Here is a 25086-nt window from a genome sequence, read left to right on the forward strand (position 1 = left end):
TTTTTTTCCTCATACTGTAGTATCCCTGCAAAAACCACCTGAAGGTTAAAAACTGAAGGACTTACCACATCAGTAGTGTCAAAATAAAACCTCTTTTTTTTGTTTGTTTTGTTTTTAAAAGGAATACGCTATCTTGTTTAAGGAGAACTCGAGGACTTAAGAGACTGACTGACCCATTTCAATTACATGTATTGATTGGAACTATAGGAAGGCAACTAAAAGGCTCAGTATATGTTACTAAATCAAGGAAGCTGCCTGTTGCAGAACTTAGGTAGCACGGTGGAAGAAATCAAAATCAGTGCATGCTGTAAGAAACTCACATTAGTTGAACAAGCTAGGAGAATAAACTAGAACCTCTTCAAACTCTATTTCATGATTCCTAATTATAAGCAGACCATGAACTCCATTTACATTTTTAAAGCTGTGGACAGCTTTTCTAAAGCTCAGACACTAAAGTATTTGTCTGGGTCCTGTCCTTGGAACCTATGATACACCAGTTAGTCAACTGCTTTTAACTGTTGAATTTCTAGTATTTTCAGAATAAGTATTACTCACAGACACCAACTTTAGTCAACAGCTCCTATCATCTATCAATTAAATTACAGTCTTGGGATAATATCTTTGTAAAGCAAAGCAAAACAAAAAAAACCCTTTGAGTTTGAATTCAAACTTCAATAGTTTGGTTTTTTTAAAAAAATACTTGCAGCAATGTAAGCTAAGATGCTAGGAATTACTGGAATGGCTGAGGCAAAAGTACTATTTTGGGAGCAACTGTCTTGGGAGAACAGTCAACAGAAGACAGCTGAATATGGTACATCTTAAGGCCTGTCAGGAAGACTTGCCAGAATTATAGCATCTAACCAGTTACTAACAAGATTTATTTTTCCTTTAATAGTTCTTACTGAACTAGTTGACTCATAATCTCCAGTGCACATATGTAATTTTAATCAATGAAAGTACATCTGTTATACCAATACATAATCACGTCCTGAAGCCATTTTGGCTTCTACCAGATAAACCTTATCCATCTAGAAAGTGAATTTACCAGTGCCAATACAAATTCTTCTCCACAGAAAAAGGTTCAATAGAAACAGAACCATGATTTAGTATTTTACTGAGTTTTAGGAGAAACATGAGTTTCAATACATGTTGGACTACTTTGTACGAAAATGAAGAAGTTGTCAGAGCTTTTTTTTTTTTGCTTATCTATTCAAGTTTGTTTCTTTCTTCCTGTCCTTTTGAAGATAATTTCTAAATTAACTGAGTAAATCAAATCATTCCAAATTTATTCTGGCACAATCCAAACAAGTGCCTCATCTCCTGTGTTTATGAAGAAGCAGCTCTGTTATACAAGTTAAGAATCTGCAGCTGTTTTTCTTCCACCTGTTTTATTACTGAATCAGAGTGAGACTTACTGCCACAGTATCTGTAAGAAAGGTACAGTCTCTTCCGTGTGGACAGATTTTGTTTCTGATGGCTAACAGAAATGCTCAGTGCTTGATATAAATCTGTTCTTTTCTTCTTCTTACCCCTCTGCTTAGTGGAAGACCAAAACAGAAGTAGAGGAATATACAATTTTAAATGATCCCAAGAAAATAATTTGGCCAGGTTATTACAGATTTATACAGAACTAAATTAAAAGCAGGGATGTGGAAAAATAAGCATAGCAACATATCAGAATTATCTGTTTTATACTTATTAACAATACTTATGTGTTTACATGTATATATAAAAACACAAAAAATTATACATACACACATATGCATATATATAAATAATATGAGACTAGTTTCTGAAATGGTTTAGGAGGTAAGTTTCCCAAATATTTTAAAAAAGTTTTGTTCCTGTCCCTGCCAAGATTACAGATTTTTACAACTCGTTTATAATGTTTTCTCATGGTGGTTGGATATCCTTTAATCTGCATTTACCCATTAGTGTTTTAAAGTCTTTTCCACTCTCAATATTTATATATATATATAATTTGGCAAGCACCGAGTTATCTTTAGAATGCACCAGACTTAAGTCAGGAGACAGTTTAGGATGTAGGATATTTTGTAAGAGATATAATGCCAGTTTGTTTTAAACATTGTTCTAGTGAAAGATAAATGTGTTCCCCATGAGTTTATTCGCTCCATCACCTTAAGGTCAGCTTTCCTTTGAACTACTTTTTTCAAATGACTTCTCAAATTTGTAATTTTTTTTCCCATGAGAAACTTCCCTCATGATCACTGTTCACATACAAAGGAATGGGGTACACTGATACCTGTATAGAAATTAATCTGAAGACTTCACATGCAATTTTTTTGACATAAGTTTTTTAATGAGATGTCTTAAATAAGTTTTTCTCTCTTATTTATTAATCAGCTCGAATACCTCTGCTTCTGTCAATGATTCCTTTCATTTACTTAATAGGCATTTATAATTGCGTGTCCCATTGCCCCTATTTTTTCTGTTTGTTTTCAATCAATGTAGTTAAACACTCATTCACATGTTTTTTTTTTTCCCCTCTAGGCATGTAATCTTAAGATTACCGAAATACTTAGTTTGTTGCTTTACCTCCCTATTTTATACTCTCTTGCAGTTCAGCTTCTCCTTTACCTTTGCTTCATTTTCCCGTATGAATGAATTCATCATCCAAGCCAACTGTACTATGCAACACGTTCATCTTGTACTACTATGGCCTCTTTATTTTCCATTCTTCCTGTCCCCTCCTCTAATCTAAGCAAAGAATGCACAATCTCAAGTGTTTTTAATGCATTAACCTTACAAGAAGTAAATCACAAAGCAGTTGGGTACAAAACTGAGTTATCAGCTATTCAGCCATGTTGATTTTCTGTGTTGCTAAGCTGCAGCAAGGAGCTTGCTATTAAACTTGTTAGAACTAGAAACCATTTTATCAAGATAGTCTTACCCACTTTGATCAAATCTTGATGAGGCATTTCACTAACTTCTAATTAAAATTTCACATGGCATTTGTCCAGTTTGCATTAAAGTCACATTCAGCAGCCTCCCCAACAAGGCCAGTACGTGGTACACTGCAAAGACTAAAATCTGGGTCCTCTTTCAAGAGATATGCTTTAGGAGTTAGATCTTAAATCACAATGAGCAGTGGACAGTGATCTGTGGGATACAGTTATATCCACAAAAAGTTCCTAACTAATTGGGAAGGAAAGTTATGCCCTTATAAAGGCACAGTCTGTGGAGTGCTCCAACAACGTGCTACGCCCTCCTTCCATGCATTCAGCACAGCGAGGCAGCACTCTGGCTAACTGGTGAAATGAGACTCATTTCCTGACTCAAAGTCTTCCCGCTGTAGAGGTCACTTGTGAATATGCATCCCTTCAAATCAAGAAACAAACATTAGTACTTGCCAACACCTCACAAATAAAAATTGCAAAACCACACATTTTGTGTTCACCCATGCCGGAGGTTAGTAGTTACTGCAGAGTCTCCAACGAGAGCAGCGATGAATGCATAACTGTGCAAGTCTGTCTGCATTCTGGGAAATTTTAACTTCTTACAACACAACCTGGGCCAGTAAAACTCCAAGAAAATATTTTCTGTCAGGCAAGAAGTACTGCTAACAACTGTTTGATCAGATTGCACCAGAACTCAGCAGTTACTTTTTAATGCAGTCTGATCAAACTGGAAGCTTTCAACATCTTCCCATCCTATAAACCATCTACTCTGGCCAAAAGAACATGGAAAAACTTGAGATTCCTACCTGGGAAGCACACGAAAAAAATTGGCAACATCTCTCTAAGGCACTGCTACTGGACGCTGAAGCTAGACTTACTTTCCAGGACCCGTTATCTTGGCCATCCCATTGATTGTCAAGAGTTCTGGATAGGTGGAGCCTGAGCTACAGATACGTCCATTAGGATGTGGCCTACAAATAGCAAACCATTCTACACAAAAGCTGCTGAAGAGCTGGCACGCTGTACTAATTTTTCTTTAATTGCTGCCTAGGACTGGATCTAAGATGACAGATGTGAAACTCCTTTACAGATCATCTGCAATACCCTCCTCTGACTTACACAATTCCAACAATATTAAAGACCACTATAGATTTTTATATGTTGGTTTTACACAACAAGTGTTACCAGAATTGCTTTTTGCTGTAAAATACTAAACCTCTGGCATTAAATTGAACTATGCTTTCTGTGCCAATAACTTATGGCATAGAAGTTTACAGCTCAGTATCTTTTAAAAATGCACACAATTTTATTTAGTAGGGATATACATCTAGTCAAGTAATTAAGACAAGGCCTGTAAACTTATAGTGTAATTTGCAAATAATCAACCTATCTTTTTCTAAAATACATTTCCAGAACTCTGTGTTATATAGTTACTTTAACTCACAAATTTGCTGCCTCTCCTTTTAAAGCAAGTCTGTGGTAACTACCTGCTTATCACATCACTGAACTGACAATTTTCAGGTCAAGAATCACAGATGATTGATTTCACACTGCTTACACTTCCAGCAGAAATGCTGTAATAGAATGTAACTTGGAGAGTATGATTCCTTTAATTCCTTGATGATATAACTGCCTACTAAATCTGATATCAAATAAATACATTATTTCAATACAATCGTTATCCATCATAAGGCAGTAAACTATTGAAAGGCCCACTCAAAACCAGAGAACATCGCTGTCTGGAAAACATGCCTTGTGTAACTGTCATCTAGAAACGTTTCATAGGAAGCTGGTTTTGTTCTAGCAGTGTTGATTTAAAGGTTATCCAGTCAGAGAGGCAGAAAATGAGACTTCATTTTAAAATTTCTCTTTCTGAAGCTTGTAGAGTGCATCAGCAATTAACAATTCCTATCACTTCTCCCAGTTCACTGTGTGAAAAGGCTCAGAACTCGTCTTACAAATTGCTCTTTTGAAGATGAAAGGGAAGCCGAATTTGTCTGTGTGTGCTCTGGATGAGTTTGTAATTTACTGGAACTTTCAGAGGAGGCTTGGCAGCATGCTCATTGACAGCCCCAGGGTACAGGATTCAGGGGAGCTCTGTGACTCTTCCCTTCTGAGTTCCTTCCTTGCCTTTAATTGGCACCTCATTAGAAATTAATGAAAATGACATCCTCTGTTCTTCCTGCTCCAGGCACAGAATGCTACAAAAAGGCCCATCACAATTCATAACACATGGAATTTATATAGCAATGATTCTTAAGCATTATTTATGAGATGTGAATTTCTTGTCAGCAGTTAATAACTTATACAGAGAGGAAGCAGAATGAAAAAAGATTTTGAGAGTGTGCATGTATATGTGTACAAAAATACACACATCTTTCTATACAGCTGAAAAATGTTGTGTTTGAATTTGAAGAACCCTTACTGGAACTCTCTTCTCAATCATTTTCCTTCATGGCAAAGCCCTGCAGCACTGTCAAATCTGTCCAAAATTCCATGTAGTGTCAAGGGAATGAGCTCAGCAGCATCACCTCTCTCTGGACAGGTGTTACAGGAGACACAGTAGAGCCAATGCAGCAGTTTCCCAAAGATCGCCAAATTTGGTGTAAAGAAGCAACCCACTCTCTCTAGCCCCTTTTAAAAAGCTTGTGCCCTGCAGGACAAGTTCCAGTTACACTGGATTAATATCTGCAGGTATATTAAAACATTGTCCACTAGGTCTCTTCCAACCCAAACCATTCTATGATTCTATGCATACATTTTTCTTTCCACTGTGTCTCACTAAGAATCTCACTGGAAGAGTCACTGGGACACATCCACAAAAAAGCAGATGATTCCCAGTGCTTTTAGTATTAGAAGATCTGTAATAGCAAACAATAAAATTGCTGTTCTGTGGAGTCTTAAAGAGTTAACTTGGATTTCAACAACAGTGTTTCAGACACAGCTTTGGAACAGCATAGTATTTATGTGGTGAATCCTTTTTCCTTACATCCAAGCAAATACACACATTTGTCCTTTTAAAGACTGTGTCTGCCTTTTTATTGATTCTGACTATCAGGATTTCTTTTCATGTTTAAAGTTGAGGGTTTTTTTCCACATTTCTTCCCATTGATTCAGTTAAGGATTAAGGTGCCAGGAATTTAATAGCAGTGGTCCAAAGTCAGATCAAACAATGTTCTACCATGACCATTACTTTTGAAGAATATACATGCTTATTTTATACCGGTTGATTATATTCCCATCACCCCTTCCCCAGGGTGTTTGACCTGGCTTGTCACTCATGACCTAAAGCAACCTAATTTTACAGATAATAGGGCAAAGTTAGTGAGAATGGCTTCCAAGGCAGCTTCTTTAAAAATGAGAAAAGCTACATGCTGATAAGTATTGGTAAAGCAGTTTTGATGATGTGAAGCTGAGATGACCCGTGTTGCTCAGGGGGAAGGTTTTCTTTGCTGCTTATTCTTATTACTGTGAAAAGTAAGTAGTGCAGGGAATGCCTACCTTCACATTACACGAGAGCATTTCATTATCGATAACACAAGTACTGAGTACAGTATTAATGAAACATTGCAGCTGCACAGATAAACCAAAGAGCTCCAGACTTTTCAGTCGTGTTGTAAACATGGAAATAGACCCCTGCCTCCCACTTCTCTCATTAAATGTGTGGAATATAAATGTTTACTATACATCCTTTAAGCTACATAACTAGAGAGAGTATAGCATGTAATGCAGGAATGCAAATTTTCATTTCCTCATTTATTGCTGAGGAACTCAGAATACTGTTTCATATTCATGTTTTATTAACACATTTTATGAAATTTAACATAAGTATTTCCAAAAATCTGTATATATCCAGTAGAAAGAATTTAAAGAAAAATCCCTAGAATACTTAGGTTGCAACAATGTTGAATTATGGAACTACTTCAAGAAAACTTGAAAGGAACTAACTAGATGTGTATGTCATCCCATTTATGAAAAAAAAAAAAGCAGGTCTTATTTTTAAAAACATTATTAATAATCAATGGAAAGACTTTTAAAAAGTTGCTTTCAACTGCACTGCTCTTACATAGCTCCAATTTTGCAGAATGCAGAAAAGATTAATGATATAACATAACTGCTAAGTCATCTTTGCTCCAGTTCTCCCCAAACTTTTAAAACTCCCTTGCTCCCAGTATTAGGGAGGATTTTTCTATTTCAGTCAGTCACCTGCGAACAGCCTCAGTCATTTAATATGTGACAGCAGCAGACCAAGAGCAGAAACTCCTGCCTCTACCATGCTGAGCAGAAAGAGCTTTACCACACTGTGTCATCGATATTGCTGAATTTCTTCAGTTTGAAAAAAATCTTACTAGATACTTCAAAGTATCCAGACACATGATTTCCATAACAAGAATTTCAACATTACAGCTTTTGATTTCATGTTTGGTGGCTTCACACATAATGTATCTTAGTTCTATCGCAGTGCCCCAGTATCTGAAACAAAGTCTGTCTCATGTCCAAAAGAGCCAAACACAACAGTAATTATCTCTGAAGGCTTAAGACAGACAGACACTGAAGAAAAGAACAAAGGATAATATGGAATCTTTGCAGCTTTCGATCTTTCTCTTTACTTGATTATTAGGTATTCAATACAGAATTCACTAATGAGGTCTTTGTAACTAGCTTAGTCAATCCTTTCTCTCCCCAGTGCTGCTCAGGACACGCTTCCTATCTGGAAAACACTTTAATACAGTGTTCTACAGGTGCAATGTGAATGGTATCGTCTGTGCAAATCCTTTGGAAATTATCCCCCTGCTGAGACACAATAAAGTACCAAAACAGACTTCTCCAGATGTATCAATACAAGCACGGTCAGAGAGCACAAATGTAAGCTTCCAATACGTGATTATACGAAAAAATAATTAACAGGCAAAACTACCCTGTGCATTATCACTGGGTCCGATGAGCACATTTAAACCAGTTATGAACACAATCGTTCCATGAAGGAGAGAGTATCTCCTCTGGAATCTAGTCACATGGATTATCATTTCAGAAAGATTATTTGCATGTAGTATGAAACTCCAAATTAGCTGTCTGCATGAGATTATCATCCTCAATTCAATTATCTGAACAGTGTCATCAATTTGGAAAGGGCCAGGTTGGACGATTTTAAGTGTATGGTGAACAAGTCTTCTCCCCAACAGCAAACTGTGAGAATGAAAACATTTTCAGTTAGAGGTTTTTTTAGTTTTAACTTTTTAATAATAATGTAATTTTAAAATGGAGAATGCAAATGCTGACCTCTGTTCCTTTCAGCTCTGTAAAAACCTTGTCATCTTTGCATATTTACTGATGTGCTTTGTGTTCCTTTTCCTGTCAAGTGGGTATGACGCTCTCCCGCCTTACACGGACTTCTGAAGCTAAATTCATTAACATCTGAGATCTCCTGAGACAACGCAGTACATCAAGGACAAAGTTTTAAAGGGAAAATTAGACAGGAACCAATTATAACTTTTTGCTACCAGTGGAAGCTATAGCTTCTGTTTAAGTATCTTTGAAAGACAAAATTCCAGTGTTTTCTGTATTTCCACCTCTGATGCGGATCCAAGCACGGCTGCATTAGAAAGCTGGACGCTACTAACGGACAGTACTCACCACAACGACATGATCCCAGTTCCTGCTGTACTAGCTCCAGTTTTGTTTGGCACTGGAAGCATCGGCGTCTACTCTTCTGTTTGGATCGACTGGTTTCTTCAGGCCTGTCATTACTGTCATCCAGTAGCCGTGGCCGTTTCACAGGAGAAGCCTCACTCTCCGACTGTGAATCTGTTGTATTCACAATAAATATTTTAGGAAAAATATTAGAACTTCCTTGCTGAGGCATCCCTTTGGGCAGATTGAAGGTATATTGCTTTCAGCTGGGGTCGCCACCAAGCAGCGTGATACTTCCTATTCTATTGCATATACACATTTTCTTAACAATCAAAATGAGCATCAAGTAAAGGACAAATTATCTTTGTTCCCTATAGGAATCCCTCCTGCTGGCAATACTGAATAGAAAATGAACTGATTAGCTTCCTTCCAGCCATGGCTGGGTCACAGATAGATACTTGTGGAGTACACACCGTCCCAAACAATTGCAGATTTCACCTGTCATCTCATTTAGTTTCTCCTGTGCACCTCTTTCGTTCTCCCTGCACAAACTCACTGAAGTAGGCCACTGATGGAAAACAACTAACATGAGTTCAACTTATTTCCTCCCTGGGCAGGGGGGAGATTTTTAAGGCACAGCACCGAAACTGTATCTCTTATGACTGAAGGCAGTACCTGAAAGCACCATACTGTGCTTCTCTCTCTTTCCACATGGATAACAATTTAAGTGTAAATTAGTACACACCAACAATACAAACCCAAACAACATAAACCCAACTTGTATATGCATGCTATAAATTCAAAGTGCTTGGCCAATTTGTCAGAACACTATTTACATTAATAACTTTATAAATGTCAGCTTATAAAAAAAACAGTGTGTAGAAAACCTTAAGAATTTAAAGTTCAGGAAAGTGTTACTTCACTTTCACTTTTTTCTGCGCCCTCCCCCCTTTCCTTTTTACAGTTTTGCAATGGAGAGTATGTTGACCAGGGGTCTAGAGTAGCACAAGCAAGGCACATTACTGACTGGAAGGTGGGATGGCCAAGCCTTATTTTTGTGGCGTGTCAGAGGCAGTGGGTTTCAGATCTCCCACTCTGCAATCTGAGTCAAGTCAGGCTAGAAAAGACATCTTCCCTTCCCAAACCTGTGTCTAGCAGAATCAGTTCTGTATTTCTTTTTAATAGAAGATGCAAATAAACTTGATACAAACTGTACTAAAAATTAAATTGTTTGCAGTAGCGTTGCAAGGAGACTAACTGCTGCCAATCAGTCAGCATTCTAGTGCAAGATGTTTATCAAGTTAAAAAAAAAGCATTAGTTCAGTTAAATCCATTTGGAAATGACATTATTCCAACAAATAACAAGATAAGCAGCAGGTCAAGGGAGGTGATTCTCCCCCTCTACTCTGCCCTGGTGACATCCCACCTGGAGTACTGTGTCCAGTTCTGGAGCCCCCAACACAAGAAGGACATGGACCAATTGGAGAAGGTCCAGAGGAGGGCCACGAAGATGATAAAAGGGCTGGAGCACCTCTCTTATGAGGACAGGCTTGAGAGAGTTGGGGCTGTTCAGCCTGGAGAAGAGGAGGCTCCGGGGAGACCTGATAGCGGTCTTCCAGTACCTCAAGGGGGCCTACAAGAAAGATGGGGAGAGGCTGTTCAGTAGGGCCTGTTGTGATAGGACGAGGGGTAATGGTTTTAAAATAGAGGGAGGTAGATTTAGATTGGATATTAGGAAAAAATTTTTACAATGCGAGTTGTAGAACACCAACAGGTTGCCCAGAGAGGTGGTGTATGCCCCATCCCTGGAAATGTTGAAGGCCAGGCTGCATGGGGCTCTGAGCAACCTGATCTAGTTGGGGATCCCTACTCCTTGCAGGGGGGTTGGACTAGATGACCTTTGAAGGTCCCTTCCAATTCTAACCATTCTATGATTCTATAACTATGTTTTGGGCAGGACAGTATCCTACTGAATATGTTTTTACCTTTGTGCGGTGTCCTGTGCTTACAGAAAACATGTCTACTCTGTCTTAGTTGTCCTGGATGAGCCAGGAAGAGAGAACTGTCACGGCTAAAACACTGCCCATATCCTTGTTATTTCAATAACCTTATCTGATCCACTGCTTATCGACCTCGGGACTTGCCTTGACCAAATATCTAATGAAGTCAGACTAGGAATACCTGCTAGCCTCTCCCTCTGGGGTACGCTCCATTAACTCCCTGGTTCCTCACATGCAGTATGAACTAAGCCACTTTTCTTATCTGTGTTTCAGACTTTGTTTCACAGTGTTTTTCCAGTTGTTGGACTCCAATATTACAGCCATTACAAATACACAACTAACCTCACTTGGGTCTATTTTATTTCTGCCATACTGCTCTTAAGATATGCTGAAAATGCACCTGGCTTCTCAATAAGTACAAAGTCCTAGCAATCTCACATTTAATAGAAAAGTGAGCTGCTTTCTGCACTGCATACAGAAGATCAGTTTTTATTAAGCTGCAGTAATTTTATCTGATGTGTGCCTCAATACGGCCTTGTTATTGATCAATGTCATAGATTACAACTTACAGCTTACAAAAAGCATCTGTTAGGACTAAACTAACATTCAGAACCTAACGCACTCCACCTCTGCATGCTTGGCTCTGCAGGAGCCTTGACAAGGAAAAGAAAATAGTGCATAATGAAGTAATATAGTTATTGTAGTTATGCCCTGTCTTAAATTAAACCTCTGCAGAAGATAATCCCAGAGGAAGACCCTCTGAACAGACTGCAGAGATCCTGACTCACACTCTAAGGCAACAGTCCTATCCCACAGATGCTTGTTTTCAGCGTGCCTAGAAGAGCAGCCTGGCCTTGAACGTAACAGGGTGCACCCTTCAACACGCGGCTTGTGTACTGTAAGCTGGCTGACTCAAGGTTCAGTAGAAATCTGCTCCAGTCCACCTCATTGCCAAAGATGGGGAAATATACAACTTGCAGTTTATTCATTACTCAGAGAAACAGATACACTGCTATTCTGAAATAGCTACCTCCCAAAAATCCTTGCTTCTGGAAACATAAGCCATTCTGGTACTTCTCAGAAGTGAATTTGGCATTCTGAATTAAGCTGATGGAAAGCATAGTGGTCTGCTTACAATAAAGTCCAAATAAGGGATACATGTGCATGAGTCAACCAGTGTCTAATCAGCTAATGAAGCCATGTGCCTTAATGAGAAAAACAGCTACTCCAAGTCAGGCTAGCAGTCCTATAATTAAAATATTAAATTATACATTTCCTGTTAATTGGTAACGACTAACAGAATATTAATGTAAGTTGGTTAATATGACAGAAATGAAAATTTAGGTGTTTCTTTTTTAAAAATGCATATCATTTTGCCATAAATTAAACAGTGTTAACACTGAAGTAAACTTAGCCTGACTCTCAGGCACGGTACCATCTATCTGATCACTGACTGCACAGCGCCTTGAACACACGCACACAAGTTAATACTCATTACAAAACAGACCAACAGTACACACGCTTACATCTTCTCATGGGCAAGTACAAACAGTGAGGAGAAAGCACAGATTAGAAATCAGAACTTTTAGATTCAGTCCTGCGTGCATTTCTTCCAGATCACGTTGCCTTCCACAATACTGACAGACGCAGTACAGGGCGCAAAATAAATCTTCCAGCACCTGGAATCTTGCAACATTAAATTTCAGTGACCTGATAGCAAAAGGAAATTGTCATTCACAGCTTTACTACGTGAACTGCAGGGAAAAAAAAAAACAACACCCTAGGAACAGGATTAAGTGCTGCAACTAAAGAGTAAATTCTTAGTGTAAACTATTAAACAATCAAAAATTGCTACACAGAAGAGGATTCTTTCAGCCAGTGACTGACAGTGGCTTTCCTTTGAAGGATGATTCATGCAATAAAAATTACTTCTTGCTTTAAGAAACATTTTCCAAACTCAACTTGCATTTTAGCATTATACCTAAACCAACAAATATCCAGTCTGAGGAAGAAGGAAAAAAAAAAAAAAAAAAAAGAGGAAGACAAGAATGCTTTCCTTTTACCTGCAGATGTCAAAAAATCACAAAACTCTTCTGTAAAAATGAAGAAAAAGAATGCTTTCCTTTTACCTGCAGATGTAAAAAAATCATAAAAACTTTTCTGTAAAAATGAAGAAAACCAATAGAGATGAGACATCCCCAAAACTTCACAAAGCAAATGCTCAGCAGAGTAACTGCCACTGACACTCTCCCATCGCCATTTTAATTCAGAGTTAAGAGATGAGGATTTTTCTAATCTATATCTGATGATGGAGATTCTTCTAATTGTGGCGACTCTAACAAACTCCCATTTGAAATGACAGAACAAAGTAATTCAGCTGAGCAAGATTGAAACTGGAGGCTTGACTGGAAACAACAAGCAGAGCAGTGTTCTTAAAAATTCTGTTATGTCTTGGACAAAAACTCACTCCTTGCTGTCACTGTTCTTGTCTTCATTACTCAGGTTTTCCCCTCTTCCAAATAAATGGTATTATGACTGTCAGAACTGGGTCCCACTCTCCTGCCATGGAGGAGTTTGCAGGCTGCATGCACATGGCTTCACTAACATGGCTCTTTCATGGCATTTTGGGGAGAGGGTGGGAAGCTCTAAGCCCAGTGGAGCTGTGGGCTGAGAAAATATAACAGGGAAGGAGGAAGGAAGGAAGAGATGGGAGAGTAGTTAGAGAAAGGAGCCCTCCTCTGCTGCTGCTTGCTTTAAGAATGAGATGAATCTGTTTAATCTCTGGTGTGATGACAGCTTCTGAAGCACTCAGTCAAGTTTTTTTTCTTTTCATAAAGAATGCATCAGACTGACAGATTGTCATTTATAATCTCAGCTGCCTGTGCAAACAGCAGTAAGAGCAATAATTAATGAACCCCAAAGCATCACTGCCATCTCTGAAACTACTTTGAAAAGAAGGTTGAGCTGTTAAAACCTCTGTCCATAAAGAAACTTGCACCGTCACAGACGGTAACTACGTAACAGGGATTAACTGAAGTTTCAGGAACATCTTCTTGTCAATTTCTAGGTTGTTTTTTTTTCCTTCTTTATGACATTTTTAGATGAGAGATTACTTAATTCCCTGGCATGTTGATGATGCATTAGAAATTGCATCTAGAGGAAACTGCCTCTCTACAAATCTTTCCTACTACATTTACCAGAATCATCACTTAAAATCATCTCCTCTACTTCAAATGAACCTAAAATTAAACACAGTTGTTCCAAAACCTATTTGCTTGCTGACTATTAATGAAGAGACAGAAATTCAAGGTTAACATATTATGAGTCAAGTTTGACAACTGTGACCACCTCACGGTTCCTCCTTGTTGCTGTATAATGCTCTGTGGAACCAGTTATTTTGAAACTCTGATATTTACATCTCATCCCCTCACACAATCAAGCCTGCATCTCAAAACTGCATCAGAAACCTAAGTGTGCACCTCTTTGGAAGCACTCATAAGAAATTAATTTCTTTTGTGAATTCACCACATTTTTTTTTCCTTAAAACACTACAGACAAATGTCTCAAAAATTCTTAACAGAAAACCTTTGGTAACATTTAACCACACAATCTCTTTTCTAGTATCATCACAGTGCCCTTAACATCATCATTTCACTGATTTATTTTTTCCCCTCCGTAGAGTTTAAAAGCAATTTCACTAAGACTCATTGTCCCCATACAATGTGGAGCAGAGACCACAGAGAACTCAGGTCCTGTCAGCTGCTGCTTTGCCTCAGGAGGCTCCATGTGAAATCACTCTGGAGACCGTAAATAACCCCCAGAAGTCACATTACAGAAGAAGTTATTTCTCATCAATTACCGAAACCACTCAACAGTAGTTGTTTCCAGCCCTAATTGGGAGCTATCAACTACCATTTCTAATGAAAAGGAAGAGACGAGGCTACTGCCAGTAACCCCAATTAATGAAATGCACGTTGAAAATTCACAACTAGTGAACTACATAGGCTACTGCATGCATTTTAGATAAGCTACAATTAGAAAAAGTGTGAAAATGACTATTATCCTTTCTTGTAAATAAATTTAATAACTGCTAAATTAAGTTAAAAGGTAATTAGTTTTCATCTCATATTTAGGCTGCTATACTGCATGTAGTTTATAGTTAAATTCTTGCATTACTCCCCACTACACTCTCTGATGTCAGCATATCTTCAGTTAATGGAAATGTTCATTTATTTCTACTTATATACCCAGTTGATTCAAACGAGCACATATTTAAATATATTCAGGCACCTGTACTGTACCATTCCTTTGAGGGATTAACTTATGGCATTTCAATCAGCTGAAACATCTCCCAAGGCAATGGCCACCCCTATTGCTGCAGACTGAAAGAAAAGCCTTGTTTTATTTAGAAGGCTGGGCGAATGGGGTTCCCGTCCTGAATTACACCAATGGGCTGTAAACCTCCGCCGCTCGCAAAAACAGGTAAGTTTGTGGAGAGAGAGCAGGCTGGACAAGTCCTGCTGAACCCATCTCTTGCTATGAGGGTAAACAGCTGGAGAACATGTTTAAAACCAGCTCTGACAGCAAAATCATACACAGAGAGCAACTGCTAGTGTGTGCAGGCATACTTCAGCTTCATACTATTCTGAGGATGCAAAGGGAAGCTAGTTTGGGTTTGGGGTTTTTGTTTTGTTTTGTGGGTTTTTTTGTTTGGTTGGTTTTTTTTTTTTTTTTAAAATAGCTGACAAACAGCATCTGATGCATATATTCACAGTATTATCAAGAACAAACCTTGAAAAGGCCAGAAGAGAAAAAAGGCCACAAATGCTAAACTCACTAGTTTTCAAAAAACTATTTTACACGTGTTGATTTGAACTTATTGTCTGATTATTAAATTATGTATTTTAGCAGCATACGGTTAGGGTTGGGAGACCGACAAAGGCAGATTCTGGTGACAGTTAAATGTGGAGAACAAATCGTATCATAAGTGGCCTGAATAATCAGAACAGGATTATTAAGTGAAGGAATAATGCACAAATACAAATAGCTAAGTGGAAGAACAGAAACCACAAGAAGAAAGAAAAAAGCTGTAACACAGGAATATACATGATGAAAAAGTTACGACAGCAGATCATGAACATCCTGGCCATTCCACGGCATCTGAAAATTACTCACTAGTATTAAAATATGTATATTTACATATATGAATATGTATGTACAAACACATTACAAATAAGCTTGCACTGGTTCTGATAAAATGGGAAATTCAAAAGCATTAAGCAATATCATAGTTTTGTTTTTGCTGACTTTAATGAGAGCCCTCTTATGCTTTGTGAAATTCTCTAATATTGGATTAACAAGAATAGATAATGCTGTAAATATTGCATATTCACTAGCCAGCTCAAGAGTGCATAAATAAGCGGTGCTGCTCTGCTTCAAAATCCTAGGAGTATACTCCAGCTTCGTCCTCATCCATCAGATGGTCTACAGTATCCAGGAAGGTAATTCTTCAAACTAATAGCCTAAAACCAGTTCTATACAGAAACTACTTGCTCTGTTATTTTTCACTCAAATACTTGTTTTGCTTAGTACATCCTTCCCCCCATTGGTGTAATGAGGGTTTTCCAAGGCTAAGACACAGATTTAGAAGAGGAATTGTACAGAACTCTTGCCTGCTAGCAGTGACAAAATACATATTTTCAATATTTATATTGCAAAAAACTTATTTGTCATTAACTGCAGAACCGCAGCGATGCCATTAGCAACAGAAATCCTGCAATGAAAGACTATAATTCCAAGGACTGTAACTGATTAATGTTAAGGAAAAAACCGAAGAGCTCTTGTATTTTGATAAAATTTTTACTGAATGTATTAAGAGTAGGTTCTGAAATGTAGAGCTAATCTATATTCAAAACCCACTTGGTTTTGATATCCTTATTTTAAATATTGCTTAAAAATAAGTTTATACTTTGATTGTGTTACTTTTTCTAGCACTTTTTGTGGGGAAAAACCAGCCAGCTCTGGCACAGAAGACAGTTTCTTACACCTGATTGCTGTCTACAATATATCAGAAGTCATGCTGGTTTACCAAAGTCTGAATCAAAGACCAGATCTGCACAAAGGGACGGCAGAACAGATCAATGAAACTCAGAGGATGCTACAAGTGCATGCGCCGTCTTTTATCTTACATCCACAGCTCTTTTTCAACCCTGTCCTGCCTCAAGATGTTGGTCTCATTAGTTACTCCTTGAAGTTTATGTTATGGAAAATAATTTGGAAGAGGAATAGGAAAAAGAGGTAACTTGTTTGCACGACAATTCAATGAACATACAAATATTTATAAACCCCTCACTTTGTAGGAAGATACACTTTCCCCTGTGTATGCTCAGTAGACTTAAGCATACTTCCAAGAGGCTCTAAAATCACTTCCATATAGTTTGAAGGTCCTTATAAAAATTAGTATCTCAATGCAAAATAGTGCAAACTGGTATTTAAAAGCTGTCTGATTCTCACTGCAATCATTAGTCAGAATAGAGGCTTTCACCAAGAGTCAGATGAAACCTTTGGGGCACTGTCCTCACATCAAAAAGTACAGTAGTAACAAGATCATGCATTAGCTCCCTGCATGTTACATGTGTTTTAACTTAAGATAGTTTAAAAAAATTAAAATATTAAAAAGAAAGTATAACTGGCTGTGTGTTTTTAAATATATTTCAGGCCAGTCATTTAATGCTGAACTTGTTAAAAAACCTCCAGTGCAATAAAATAACAAATTTAAAACAGTAAAAAGCTGTGTCTCATTTGCTAAAGCATACCGGTCAGAACGTTGTCTGATCTGTACAGATCAGATCAAGGTGCTGACTGCTGCACACCGAGGTAAAATAATTTCAATTCTTCAGGCTGACAAGAGCAGAGTTCCTCACAGATTTTGATGTTTATGACTCAACTATTCTTTGTGACATTCTTCATATTGTCTTGGTACTGGGCAAGCCCAATTGACATTGAAGCAAACCCTAAGCTCCCCTAATCCCGTTCCAATATATTTTTTATCAAGTTTTCGGAAGGGGTTATAGGTGGGAAATGTAAGACATGCAACCCTGATTTCTTTGCCCTTGAAATTAATGGAGACACAGTTTATTTAAAGTTATGAGCTGCAATTTTGTTATTTGGGAATGCCTTTCCAGCACTCTGTGGGTGGGTGCTGGTGATGAAACAAGAAATTCAGAGCTGTTGGCAGAGCATAATGCCAAGTAAGCTTAACAGATGTATATTCTCTAATAACTATGTACCTACTGTCAAAGGTCAGTTAACTGATCAAAGAGATCCTGATAATTCTGAAAACTAAACATAGCATGAAACCACTAAAAAAAATATTCAAGGTAAAGTTGTTTCATTTTAATCAAAATACACATAAAGAATGAAATATTCACTCTTCTGTTTCAATGACTTCAAGGGCAAATCTTTTGTCATAATTCCTTAAGACTTTGATGCAAAGATGTGGTCATATCTGAATTTTAAAAGATAATGATCTAAAAAGCATACAATTTGTATTTGGCAAGAATTCCACCAACCAGATAGGTGAAAACCACCCATCAGACCATGGAGAATAAGTGGTGAGAAAGTGATAAGGGCTGCAGCACACATTTTTTTCAGGACAGGAGAGTATCTTATTTATCAAAGCACACTTTGCTTATCCTGCTCATGCCACTGAGAACCCTGCTGCAAGGGCAGCTCTTTGCTTTGCAGTGCCCATCCCAACTCTCCCACCTTTCCAAGAGTCTCCCTTCTGGCTCTTGTCTCCAATGTGTGAGGCACTAAACGCTCACCTGTAATTCTAGAGCCTACCTGCCTCAGCTCTCATTAAGTGCTATGAATGCTATTGAGGTGAGACTAAATACCTTTAATCGCTCAGATAATTTTTTTTTTTCCCTGTTCATGTCATTGAAAAAATTCGGTTGGAAGGGATTTCTGGGAGTCACCTAGTCCAGCCTCCTGCTTGATGCAGAGTAAACATCAAAGTTGGATCAGGTTGCTCAGGGCCTGGTCCAGTCCACGTTAAAAAAATTTTCACAGCCTGTGTGGGTACCTGTTCCAGTTCCAATCAGAGGGGAAAAATCTCTCCCCTTGATCTGCCAGCTATACTCTTCCTAACACAGCTAATCCAGAGGCAGTGTTTACTATTACTCTATCACCTGGTACTACTTTTAGTTTGACATTCGAAATAATTTTCCTACTGCCTTACCATTCAATGTGAACTCCTCTCAAGAGATCATCCTGTCCTCTTAAGCCTATTTTCCTCAAAGTTGTTCTACTTGGAAGGCAGTCTTTTTTATAATGGGATTTGAGATATGGAAATGAAAACAGATGAAAAATTTGAATCAAGAGCGCAAAAATAGGTAAAGAGAAGTGAAAGCTAAGGAATGAACTTACACGCAATAAAAAAAAGTCTTAAACAGGTTATTTGGTGAATTAACGAAAAAGGAAGGTTCAAGGGCATATCTGAACAGCACAAAAGAAAAAGATGATGAATTTGGGTGATTTAAGAGAATAAATAAAGGTAGTAGGAGTAACAGTTTAAAGTACATGGAGGACACTCTCTATTAGGATGTTGGACTTGAAAACTTAAGACTCTGAACGAACTGACAACACAGTTGGGAGTATTACGAGGTAAACAGAGGTGGGTATCTCAGAACCTGCTAGGAGGTTATACAGGAGGCCAGGAGACCCTTATTCTCCATCCACATATACATTTTGATTATTTTTTTAATTCTATTGTTCTGTGGGTTTTTTTCCTCCTCACAAGGAAGGAAAAGTTTGTTTCTCATAACATATGCACCCCTGTATAACCAAAACCTACTTAAACTGGTGCACATTTCTGCCACGCACACTAGCGTACACCAACCTCACTTTCTGCATGAGCTAGCTAACCACAAAGATACACACTGATACACCACACAATGGGAAAGCAGCAATCCTCTGCTTCTGAGGTCTTCCTGTTGTCTTCAGAAAGGATGCGTACGGAACATGAAGATCATATATGACTGCCTTATATGCTCTTAAGAGAAATGATCTGAGTTAGTATAATTTTGAGGAACACAATGTTATAAAATGGGAAACATTAATAAGCATGTAAATTACCATATTCATCTATTATCCTGTTCCATATCAGTAATTGTGTTTATTTCGTAAGGCCAGTAATCCTTTCATGAATGACTTCAACAGATTGATTAAAAAGGAGTTATTCCTAAGTAGGAATTGCTAGCACATTTTATAAACATCTTCAAAACACGTCTGTAACTAATTCACCTACACAGCATGTGAAATAGGGCTTCCACAGTCACATTACATTTTTTATCCCTTTGGCCACGGCAGCCATCTAGCTTCCTCACTTTATGAACAACGCAAAGGAAAGGAACGCCTGGGAACCAGTAAGTGTGAAAGTCAATTTCAAAGAAACGTTGCCTATGAAAAGGATGAGTTTCCATTCATCTCAGTTTAGTGTACTTTAACACAGGGAGAGGTAAGTATTCCTGTCCTAATAAGAGAAGATGATAGAAAAATAATCTATTTATTTTATTCTGGCTGTATTGAACAGACAAGGATAGGAGTCACTGTTTTCACATGCTGTCAGGCTGCTGCACACCTTTTCATTTCTGAATGTTGTATCTTTTCCACCACTCAGACAAAAATTCTCTTCAGAAGTAATCAGCATGAGCGATTAATCTATAAACTACGAAGATACCTGCAAAACTTCTCTTTAGATTAAAGCAAGGATGGGCTAAATTTCAAGGCATTTTTTTCCCACTATGGTTTAGTAAAGAGATGATTTAGATGTCTAGCACAGAAATGTGCTAGACTGTGATAGATAAAAGATCAAGAAACTTTTTTTTTTGATGAATATTACCAATTACTGTGTGCTAAAAAGCTCTTAAAAACCTTCCCAGAAACAGCTGAAGTTCTTATAATTCAAAGGCAAGGATCATCACAGCTATAGCTGACTTTTAACAAACTTTTTCATGTATTGACCTCAAACCTATTGCTTTGGATTCTCCAACCACACTGGTTATAACACATTTAGTCTAAAAATGCATGGGATGCATTTAGTGTAAAAGATACCTCAGGTGACCAAAGCCACTATTTTTAATGAACAAGTGGTGATTTTGTGAAGTTGAACAAGGTGACAGGGAAAATAAACCCTACAATTGCAGCAAGTCCTTACATTTGTTTACAGATATGACTATTATGATCCTTGCCATTAGGAGGATTTTAATCTACAATAATCGTAACACTCTGAGAAGGCTGTTAGATAACCACTACTGGCAACTAATGCAAAGTGCATGTGCAAAAAAGCAAGCTTGAGTATAGGTGCTCAAACTCCTTCGAGCAAGAGAGGAAACCAATCTGTCCATCCAGAGAGATACAGAAGCACAGAACAGATAATACAACACATCATAGAAATAGGCAATAAGATGAGACAGTAAAACCCATCAACATACATCATCTGGCACAGTGTCATCTCCCAGCCTCTATTAGCTCTTGCTGCATCAGTGCAAGTCCCAGACACTTTATCCTGTTTATAATTGCTGATGAGCAGTAATAAGGCCTCCATGCCTCAGCTCTTGTCCGTTCCACTTCAGTGCCCACCTATTAGGTTATAACTTTTATTTACAGCCTTGCTTGATGCGCTGTTCTATTAGTACAGCTGGAAACTGAGGGGAGGGGGGAGAGCATCCCTAATGGACACTATTATTGCCAAGGCTGGGTGATTTATTATGCTGCTTGAAGGCTGTTCTATCATCGCTTTCCTGTTGGTGAGAGAGAGCTCCAAAAAGGTTGGATTTCTAACACAATGCCCTCCAGAAGTCAAACACTAAAGAACACCTTAAAAGTCCCTTGAAACACCAATGAAAAACATACCTCAAAGTTGTTTTAATGTTATAAACCCTCTTCAATAATGTTATGTATATTTTTTGCTCAAGAACTTAACACTGCAGAGCAATTAAAAAAAATTAAAACCTAATTAGTGGTGTACTAGGTGTTTTTTTTTTTTTCCTTCCTCAACACAAAGATCGATAAAAAATGAACATACAAAAGTAATGACTTCTTAGTGTTGGCTCTGGCTGAGAATTTGTGTACTTCTATTGCCACAATCTGCCCTTTCTATAACTCCTAAAAGGCTGTCCTCTCGATTTTACAGGTTCAACCTCAAAGCACTTAGATTTCTGGCACTGCTACAATCAAGCCTTGGTATAAGAACATCAATAAACCTGAAACCTCAAAAAGGACCATAAACCTGCTTAATGGCTTTGCTCAAGGAGTGGAAGAATTACTTGCATCTTCTAGACTCAAATTTTAAACTAGAAAAAGCATAGAGCAATTATACAGATACTGTAACCTCATACAATATAAATACTACCACACTCATCTAGGACAGATGTCCTCATCAAATGTGAGCTATCTGCACATGTAACTATACGAAATACTAAAGATGCACATTTCTAATGAACTACTACTGAGAAATAAAGGACTTAAAAACTCACTGACTTTATGGATGTAATGTATCAATTGATTGTATCATTACTGCATTTCATCTGCTTGTTTCTACTACTCTCTCTACTGCACAATTAAAAATTAACTGAGTGCACTCCCACAGTTCCACTAATTTTTTCCAGGATTCTTTAAGCTGCATGAAAATGTTTTAAAATCTGGCTTTTCAGAATTGCATATTAAATCATCTTTAAGTTGTACAGCAGAAAAAGAAGAGTAATATGCCACTTAGTACTGCACTTTCACGACACAGGCACCCAATATAAAGGGGATCTAGATGGCCTGCTGACTAAAGTAACCCTCAAAGTATCTGCCCTCAATCATAAGACTACCTAACCATTAAGAAACAACTCAAGATACATAAGAAGCTATACACCAGGCCACACGGTCCCATTTTCTTTCCTACAAAATCTTCAGACCGCTGGCTCTCAAAAACCTTTGAGGCATCACCCAAACTAATGATGGCAAGGCGTTATTCATTCTTTTCATTATAATCCTTGTCCTATGGGCACACTTTGGAATAGAAATACTTTTTATCAGAGAGATGATTCTGGTGAAGAGGAGCAGGAAAAAACCAAAACAAAACAAACCACCACTATTTGGTGTCATAATACAATTTTTTACATGAACAGCTCCTCCAGCATGCAAGTTTACTAGCACATGAGGTAAAAACTCTTTTCTTTGTAAGAGAAGTTTTCCTGTGTCTTGGCAGATTTATTGTTTTGATCTTTCTTCAATGGTTACATTAATGCTAATAAAATATGAAAGGTTTATGTCTTCCTTAATATCCTCCTGATGGGAACCTGCATACAACATAAGTAGGTCAAATTTCTAATTTTCTGTCTCAAATGCTGATATATGGCAGACTTTAGGGAAAAACTATGCTTGATGGGGGAGAAAAAAGATTACACAGACGAATTCCACCAAAACATTCTTTCTTCAAAGCTCTTCCAAGCAGAAGAAATGTAGAATACTTACAGAAAAGAGGCTCATACTCAATGTGTAGTATTGACAAATATTGCTTCTATTACTTAAATAGCTTCCTAGGAAAGGACACTAAGCTGAAGTGAATGTAGTGTGAAATATTCACCTACATAGTCTGCTGCTTATGCCTGAAAATGTCACACTATTTCTGGGTAATATTTTGTAGTCAATGTTTTCTTGTTAATTCCCATATTTATTTGAATTCTCAAATGCAGACTTTGAAAATACAGTAATTTATTTTTAAAAAGAAAGTTGGCCAAAAATTCAAGCTGTGGAGAAGGAAACTGTAACTCCTGGTAACAGGTTTATTAGCATAAGGGACGACAAACAAAATACACAGATCACAAAGAAATAATGTAAAAGACACTGGGGGAAAATGAGGTAATATAAAATCATTAGGTTTAGCTGACTGAAGATGAAACTTGTGGCATCAAATTAAGATCTCCTTATTTTCTTGCTAAACCAAATGATTAACATACAAGCATGTGGGGACCAAACATTAGCATAAATCAAAAGTAAGATAACAACTGAGCAAAGTTAGCCAACAATCTAATGGATATCTTTCAACATGTTTAGTAGCTTCATCTTGCTTTATTCTAAGGACCTTTTGTTGTTGATATTTGACACTCCAAATAGCGGACTTACTTTTTGCTAATCACAAGCACATTTTTAATAATATCCGTATAGTACACTCAGTTTTCAGTATCTATAGCATCATAGAAAGCTTTTAAATTACCCGGCAACAAAAACATTACAACATCTAACATATAAAAAAAAATACAACTTAGTAATACCACAAGCAAAGCAGATTAGTTTGCAAGGGCTACAGTGACAAATGTTCCGTCTTGTCACCTCCATAGCTATGTAGAAAAGAAAAATCCAGAGTCTTCCTGTTCTGGAGAAGTTGGATCCAGTATCTTCCAGTGTCAAACTTGTTCTTTGGCAAACAATACTCACAGCATTGTCACAGATTATAATGCATTACTTCAAAGGTCTGCACCTGCACCAAGTCCAAGGTAACGTACCTTCTCTTTAACCTTCCTCCACTGCATAACAGACCAACTTGCATCATCACACATTTGCTGCAAGCTAACAACATGTATATATGGAATAACTTCAGTTCAGCTAAACATACAGTAACTTGAAACACTTTTTGAAAGAATGACTTCAAAGGAAATTCACCTTGAACTCCTGAAAGAATAAGAGCCCTTAATCAAACAGGAATACCCTTCCTTTCTGCATACTCAATACAGCTTATTTGGTACCTAAATGCAAACATAGGCAACTATTATTTCGGAAAAACAGAATGCTAGAACATTACCACTACCTAGATGCCTGCCACTGCCTCTTCACAGGAGGTTATGACCTCCCACAGTGGTGCTGGTGGAAAGGATGATATGAGCTCTCCTTAATCCACACAAAACCAAAGTCTGAAAAAGATCTGAGTCAATGTGAGTAACTTGGCTGCTTGCCTGAGTGAGTGCTCACATGGTTCTTTGTGACAGATTTGCTGCAGAAGCAGCAACTTCAGCCTGGCAGTGACCTAACATGTCATTACTAACAGTAGCTCTGTGAGAGATTATCCATCTGTATCCTTCATGTAGAAATAAAGTCATCAAAAGGACCCAAAGCAGGTAAAATTTAGTCCCAATGCAAACATCAGCTGTCTATACTGCATCTTCAATCAGGGAAAGTAAAGTCAATATACTCCAAACAGTTTTATACTCAATCTTTTGGATTTACAGAGGGGATTTCCAGAACACTATCACAATCATTGGACCGAAACCGATTAGTCCTGTATGTCTTACATTTACAAAGATGCACTGAAAACATACTTGTTGATGGAATTATGTTTAACAGGACTCTGAGATGAACTATCTGCCATACAAATCCTTTTATATATACATTTCTGACAGCAAAGCAACAACATTTATTTTCCTTTGTCATTTGCCAGATACAGTTACTACCCTTGACTACTAAACTATAACCATACAGCTACATATCAA

The 25086-nt window shown here is 37.7% G+C and overlaps 1 protein-coding gene across 2 annotated transcripts in view; it reads right to left on the minus strand.

Annotated features, from left to right (window-relative positions):
* The window catches only part of ZFAND3 (zinc finger AN1-type containing 3), a 149396-nt gene that overhangs the window by 20262 nt on the left and 104048 nt on the right, over positions 1-25086 (minus strand). For both annotated transcript variants that reach the window (XM_086743562.1, XM_086743563.1), the window contains one exon: positions 8553-8723. In XM_086743562.1, the coding sequence (XP_086599688.1) occupies positions 8553-8723 (171 nt within the window). The remainder of the gene's footprint in view (positions 1-8552; positions 8724-25086) is intronic.

The sequence above is a fragment of the Chlamydotis macqueenii genome, chromosome 3 (genome assembly GCF_036417535.1).
Source record: "Chlamydotis macqueenii isolate bChlMac1 chromosome 3, bChlMac1.mat, whole genome shotgun sequence".
NCBI classification, from domain to species: Eukaryota; Metazoa; Chordata; class Aves; order Otidiformes; family Otididae; genus Chlamydotis; species Chlamydotis macqueenii.